The following is a 7,493-nucleotide window of genomic DNA, read 5'->3' as shown; positions in this document are numbered from 1 at the left end:
ATGATGATACAATGACAATTTTCCTTTTGCTTATCTGAATGAGTACAAGGGTTACTGATGTATCATCCTTTTGCTTCTAGTCTTAGATAAAATGTTTCCTTCTTAAGAGATTACCATCAGACTAGCACCAGGCAGTACCTTAAGCTTTTCAATAGTTAAAAAAAAGAAAAAAAAGACTTCTGTATAAAGTTTTCCGAAATGTTCAGATGTTTTGTACTGTTATTAATACTATTGAGAGAAGAATAACTTAAAGGATAAAATAACTTAGTCATAAATAAATATAAACAAAGACCTAAACCTATATACATAAATCTTTAGCTCTCCTCTAAGTGGGGAGAAAATAGTGCTGAGAAAAACATCAGCAATGTGGAACATATATTTATATGCTTAATTATTAATAATATAACCACAGTATTATTAATAAGACCAATGTGCATGTATTTTGGAGTTAATTTCTCCTTTGCCATGAGGATAACTGAAATGTATTACTCATGAGATGAGAGAAATAGCATAGTTTTTTTTTTTTTTTTTTTTTTTAATTTTATTTTATTTGAGACAGAGTCTTGCTCTGTCTCCCAGGCTGGAGTGCAGTGGCGCGATCTTGGCTCACTGCAAGCTCCGCCTCCCGGGTTCACGCCATTCTCTTACCTCGGCCTCCGGAGTAGCTGGGACTACAGGCGCCCGCCACTTCGCCCGGCTAATTTTTGTATTTTTAGTAGAGACGGGGTTTCACCGTGTTAGCTAGGATGGTCTCGATCTCCTGACCTCCTCGTGATCCGCCCGCCTCGGCCTCCCAAAGTGCTGGGATTACAGGCATGAGCAGAATAGTTTTTAATAGATGACAAGAAATATAACCATTCAATATTGTGGATGGGAAGAGAAAAAAACACCGAAATACCATCTGTGTAAGAAGTCACGTACAGGAAAGAAATAAAAGCTCTGACAATGTAAGCCCAGATTTTTAAAAAGCCATTTATTTTAAAAAACTGGTTTGTCAAATCACATACATGAGCAGATACACAACTACCAAAGTGGCCTGTAATAGACACCAGTGGGGCGGGCACCACACAGTACCTGAAAAATACAGCTAAAAAAAGAGGAGTCTGTTGAGTATTTAATTTCAGATTCCTACTTGACTCCTTGTTGAATGGCTTTAAGTTAGCATATAGTGAGTGAGAGGTAGAGTCCCAAGTATAATAGGTGATGCCTCAGGGCTCCATTTAAAAACAAAACAAAAACAAAACCATTTCTCCCTCTGCACAAGAGAAGCCTATCCTATATTTTTTCCTTTGCGAAAACAGAAGCCAAGTTTCTCTTCTCAAATGGTTCGGCATTCCCAATCAAAAAGTGGTGTGTGGTAACCTAGGTATTGTGCTTGTTGAGCCATTTAATTTTCCTCACCCTCCGATTCAGATTCTAGGAGAGAAGAAAGAAAGAATTTAGGTATTTCCCCCCAGATTCTTCTAATAAAGGTCATAAATTACTACAATCACCAACCCAGAACCCTGCCATTGCGCCAGCATACTTTTACCCTAGGCACCCATTATTAGGTAAAATAGTCACATGAAGGCAGATGGCAAACTCTTGCTCTTTTCTGCTTTCAGGTAAATTTTGCCTGTCTAAAAATGCAACATGCATATATATACGAATACTTATAAATGAATACATTATATATATATTAAATTTATACATATAAATTATATAAAAATTATATGTATATAAATTACATATAAATTATATAAAAATAAATTTATACATATAAATTATATAAAAATTACATAAAAATTTATACATATAAATTATATAAAAATATACAAACATATATACATATAAATTATATAAAAATTTGAATATATATAAAATTAAACAATACAACTTTTCTTCTTTGGATCACCTAAGATAAACTTTTTATTCTTTGGTTTTTTTTTTTTGAGGCAGAGTCTTGCTCTGTTGCCCAAACTGGAGTGCAGTGGCACGATCTTGGCTCACTGCAAACTCTGCCTCCCAGGTTCACGCCATTCTCCTGCCTCAGCCTCCCGAGTAGCTAGGACTACAGGTGCCTGCCACCTCGCCTGGCTAATTTTTTATATTTTTAGTAGAGACGGGGTTTCATTGTGTTAGCCAAGATGGTCTCGATCTCCTGACCTCGTGATCCGCCTGCCTCGGCCTCCCAAAGTGCTGGGATTACAGGCATGAGTCACTGCGCCGGGTCTAAACTTTCTATTCTTAATTAAATTCACTCTATTTATTTATTTATTTATTGAGATGCAGTCTTGCTCTGTCATCCAGGCTGGAGTGCAGTGGCGCGATCTTGGCTCACTGCAACCTTCGCCTCCTGGTTCAAGCGATTCTCCTGCCTCAGCCTACCGAGTAGCTGGGACTACAGGCATGTGCCACCATACCTGGCTAATTTTTTTTTGTATTTTTAATAGAGACAGGGTTTCATTATGTTGGCCAGGCTGCTCTCGAACTCCTGACCTCAGGTGATCCGCCCTCCTCAGCTTCCCAAAGCACTGGGATTACAGGTGTGAGCCACCACACCTGGCCTGAATTCACTCTTATCCATTATTATCCTTCCATCTTACATTTCCATTATTTAAAATTGCCAGTTAATTGGTAAAGGTGTCATAAAAATCTATAGAATTCCATAATGTGTGATTAAGCTAAATGTATTTTTCTCCTTTCACATCTACTGATCATTTCTTCTTTACTGTCCTCCATCAGAGTGGATAATTTAAGCCCTTCATTTCGTTCTTTGTTTTTACATGTAGAGATTTTTATTGCCGTGATTTCAGAAAGGAAAGCTAAGATGTCGGCAAAATGTTTGATACAAAAGATAACTCAAGAATTTTAGTTTTAGGAAAGCAAGTAAAATCTGTGGTAAATATTTTGACATATAATGAGACAGTGTTTAAAGGTCATCAAAATTTTTAAACAGAATCATACCTTCTTCTGCATTTTGTAACCACTCAACAAATTTCTTCATCTGGTCAAGAAAAACACTTTTGCCTTTAGCAACATGTGCTTCCTTATACCATTTCAGTATTGCTTCTTCGCTCAGAACATCAGCTGCAATTTGAAATCAAAGATTTCAAAGTTACTACACAAATGTCATGTTTCAAAACAACTTCATGTCTTACAGTTTAATAGAAAGCAATCGTTTTTAATATAAAGCATTCTGTTACTTATCAGAAGAGAGGAACCAAGTTGATTTTCATGTAGCACAGTGCCCTATTTTGATAGCTTACTAAAGGCTTAAGTAGGCATCTTAGGCATGATATAATGCAAGCCTATAGCTCACTACTAGGACTTGGAAATCTCTCACAGTGCTAATTTGCTGGTAGGAAATAGAATTATTTTGTAATTTGGCAAATGAATCAGCAATTCCAGCATTTTAGAACATTTTGTGTCCTGCCAAATTCAACCATATCTTGATTAAAGAGCAACCTCAAATCACCAGTGTCTTTTAAGGGGATTGGGATTTTCTTTTTTAGGAGAAAAATGGCAAAGGAAAAAAATGTAGATAATATGCAATAATGTTAGCAATTAGATATAAAAAGGAACTTCTGGGTTGTGGGAGTAATACACACATAAACTGAAGTTCCACACTTTCTCCATCACTAAATCACGACTTATTTTCCCACAGTATATCAAATTACAAGAGTAATATTTTTCCTCTACTACATTAAGGGAAAACAGACACATTAGCTAGTTTCCTACAGGTTTCTGACAACAACAAAAAAATGTTAACTATCTTTTGTCTAAAACTCTAAATTCCACAAATGTGCCTTGATATTCTCAAGATACCATTAATTGAGAGTATTTAATGTTAAGAATGAGAATATAAAAATAAGTGTACATATTCTCCCAATGTTCTAATGTCCTAATGGGTTGTTGTTTGGGAATTTGTAGTGGGAAACGAGATAGAAAACAGGTACAAAGCATTTATTATTGTCCCTGAGATGTGCTCAATTCAGTACAAATACTGATAAAGCCATATAATGTTAATAAATTACTCGAATGATATATTTTCAGTTAAAATGTAATTTCAACTTATGAAAATGACAGAAACAGTTTAATACTGTTTTCATTTAAAACATCACTGATATTTTCATAAGAAAAACACTGGCTTTTTATTTTTAAAGAATTATTGGCTCTTGGAAAATGTTCTTGGATTAAATTGAAGAGACTGACCTGACTAAAATGAACAAGATTTGTTTATGAAAATAAAAGTTGTTTTTTTTTTAAACTTGTTTATTATTATCACTAAAAACACTACATTTTGCAAAGGAAGCAAGAAGTCTGAATTTACTTATAGAGACTGGATGCAAGAGTTACAATCAGGGGTCCTATAGAATTACTCTTAGCTTCTAATTATTTTAGCTCTTTGTTTCCAGCTCTCCACTGAGACAAAAGAAATTTCTACTAGCCATCAGAGCCTAACTGTCATAGAGTTGAGGAGCAGGCAGTTGTGTCCCAAGGAATTGACCTGTTATTATGCAAGACTGCCTTGCAGAGACTTTTAAAGAACATTAACAGAGATTTTAAAAGTCCCTTTTACGTAATTTGTAATTTGTCTTTAAGATGCTTGTGATTAGATCCGTAATTATCAAACTGGATCATGTCTTCCTGTCTGTAGAATAATTTTGGGCATATACACCCAACGTATGTATATTTTTGAGTTTATAAATTATATTCATGCACTACTGAACTATCGTTATTAATGTTCTAAACAAACAATATAATTTTAAACTGTGACAAACATGGAAAGGAGAATTGATTTTTTTCTCCACACCTTACTGAACTGAGGATGATACAAAGTACAGGTTGGAAAGCTGATGTAGACTGCAGTTTAGTGATACTATTTGTCTGAGCTTTCCTTTTGAAGGTTGAGAGCTCATTCCTGTGTTTTATTGCCCCACAGAGGCTGAAAGAGACCATGCAACTACTGAAATGCTTGTCGACGTCAGTGCTTGTGAAAAGCACACTAAATGATAGGCAAAACCTATCAAATGCATTGTTTACTGCAAATCTTGTGCCTTGATATTCTTAAATTGCCATTAATTGAGAATATTTAATGTTAAGAATAGGAAGGATAATTTAAAATAAGAGGAGTCTACATATTAATGGTGCAATGTTGAGTTCTTAGAAGAACCCAGTTTGGTAATAACTACTTGCTGAAAGATCAAACTTCTAGCACCGGAGAATTATTAACTAAAAGCTACTGAAGTATCTACATGGAACACCATAGAGGTAAAGCATTAACATCAAAGAGTGTAAGAAGAAATTCAACTTCTATTTAGTGAAAGGAAAGGTCTGAAAAGGAAAGAACTCCTTGACGGATAAAGAATCAGACAATTTTTTCCCTCACTAAGGATAAAGTGGGGAAAAGAGTTAATTAAAACTGAGAAATCATGTTTGGTGGGATATTCCACAAATGCCTCTTAGGAATACAGAATAACAGTAAAAGACAGTAAGAAAGGAAGACATTGCATGATGGCACATAGAGACTGGAATATATGTTTCCCCTTCTATCTGGCCAACTTCTTCACAATGTTTGGTGAGATGCATGCACCTCGAGAGCCTTCACTTCTCTCCCTCCAAATTAGCTTTAACAAGTTAGGTGCCCTTCCTCTGTGGTCCTATCCCTTCTGACACCCTCTGTGTGAGGCTTATTTCAGCAATTGACATGGTGACTGTAATTCTTTGTTTTCTTCTACATCCTGAAATTCAGGAAGTCAGGCACTATATTTTGTTCATCTCATTTCCAGCATTTAATGAAACACCTGCCCCATAGTATCCCTTCAACACATGTATAAGGAATAAATTTGTTAACTTGATGAGAAAAAAATAAACATTTCTCAATTTGTAGAGTTCTAATGTATTCATGAGGATCAAAGAGACAATATTGTAAAAGTGGCTTGAGAACTGCTAAATTTTAGATCATGTTAGTTATTTAGAAAGTTAGTCTAAAACTATGTCACTTGAAACTCTTGAAATTCAGAATTTTTTTATTAGGAATGTCACATAGGGACACAAGTCAAAAATAATTTACCCTAAGAATGCTGGGAATATATGCTGAGAAGGGCACTCACCCTTTTTTAGAACTAGAATAAAAAACTCCTTTTAGAAAAATTTGCATGCAGGATAGAATTTAACCTAAAAAACTTCTGCAAACAAGAAAACCCATGACAGAGATAATAACAGTACTTGACAAGGTAGTTTTATACATTTTAGACCATGCTGAGTCTATGGGACTTATCTTCAGGGAAAAAAGAGAAAATTATTTTTAAAAGTCAATAATGTGATGCTTGAAAGTTAGCAATGGATTTACTCTTTCTTACTGCCTGAAATATACAAATCTAGATTTTAATACAGAAAGAGAATCTTTGCAAAATGACCCATCACCACTTTTTTCTTTGCTGACTAGTATTATTTAATTTGCTTTTATTCCACTGTTATTTATATAAAAGATTCATAAATCTTTCAATAATGATATCAATTAAGTAATTGGATTTGCCATGGCTAATCATATGCCCAAGTTTCTGTTATCCTCAAGTTCTGGACATGTTGGGAAAGGGGAGCTGTGTGTGTGTATGTCCATGTATGTGTTTGTGTGTGCTGTGTGTGTAAGAGAGAGATAAAAATGAAAATTAAAAAGGAGCAACGGTTTCCATTACATTTTAAAAACCACATTTTAAAAACTATGTTCCTTATGACAAACTAAAGGAATCCACAGAAACTTGGTAAAAGCAGCAGAGAAGACACTATTCCGTATTTGTAAGATGTGGATATGTACATGAAATCAAAGGTAAGTATAATCTTGAACATGTTACTGGAGTTTATAGCATCTGTTGCTTCTTGAATTCTATATACTTTACACCAGTGGTCCTGGTACAACAGTCAGAGCATCACTTTGGAAACTTGCTAAAATGAAAATTCTCAGGCCCAATCCTGGCCCTACTGAATCAGAATCTCTGGGGGAGCTGTGTTTTATACCAAGCTCTCTGGGTAATTCTTAGGCATATTAGGAAAAGAGTGCTTTAACATTCACTGTTTATTAAGTCTTTCTAGGCATATAAAACACAGAATGAGAGCATCAGATCTTTACAGAAACAAATCAAATACATGTCTCCTGGTGCACAAGTGTTTGGTGGACAAAATAAGGTGAAAGTAAAAATCTGGCAAAAAAGAGACAAGACGGTAAACATAGTTAACACAGTAATGCTCTTAACGTGGTATGGAACAATCATTCCTCAGGGATTCCATGTTCTCAAGAGAAAACATGGAATTATTTCACTTAGGAAAACAGACTATATATATCATTTTGTGGAAAATTACAAAATTACCTAGAAAATGGTATTTAAAATGTTAGTTCAGTGATGTATTTTAGGTTTCCACTTTTAAAAAAGTTTCCCAATTTCATTTCCAAAAATAACTAAGGCAGAATTAAAATTGATGTTGACACTCACCCTTCCTGTGTTCCCTGGGGC

At 34.8% G+C, this 7,493-nt stretch overlaps 1 protein-coding gene across 5 annotated transcripts in view; it reads right to left on the bottom strand.

Annotated features, from left to right (window-relative positions):
* Nucleotides 1-952: 952 nt before the first annotated feature.
* BZW2 (basic leucine zipper and W2 domains 2) overlaps nt 953-7,493 on the bottom strand; it is a 60,321-nt gene continuing 53,780 nt past the window's right edge. For all 5 annotated transcript variants that reach the window (XM_003896244.2, XM_003896245.2, XM_009203301.4 and 2 more), the window contains exons 11-12: nt 2,947-3,069; nt 953-1,416 (exon numbers count right to left, since the gene is read on the bottom strand). In XM_003896244.2, coding sequence (XP_003896293.1) covers nt 1,388-1,416; nt 2,947-3,069 — 152 coding nt within the window. In that variant the 3' untranslated portion in view covers nt 953-1,387. The remainder of the gene's footprint in view (nt 1,417-2,946; nt 3,070-7,493) is intronic.

Source organism: Papio anubis, chromosome 4 (assembly GCF_008728515.1).
Source record: "Papio anubis isolate 15944 chromosome 4, Panubis1.0, whole genome shotgun sequence".
Taxonomy (NCBI): Eukaryota; Metazoa; Chordata; class Mammalia; order Primates; family Cercopithecidae; genus Papio; species Papio anubis.
The sequence above is the reverse complement of the archived record's forward strand: the minus strand, read 5'-3'. Positions and strand labels throughout refer to the sequence as shown.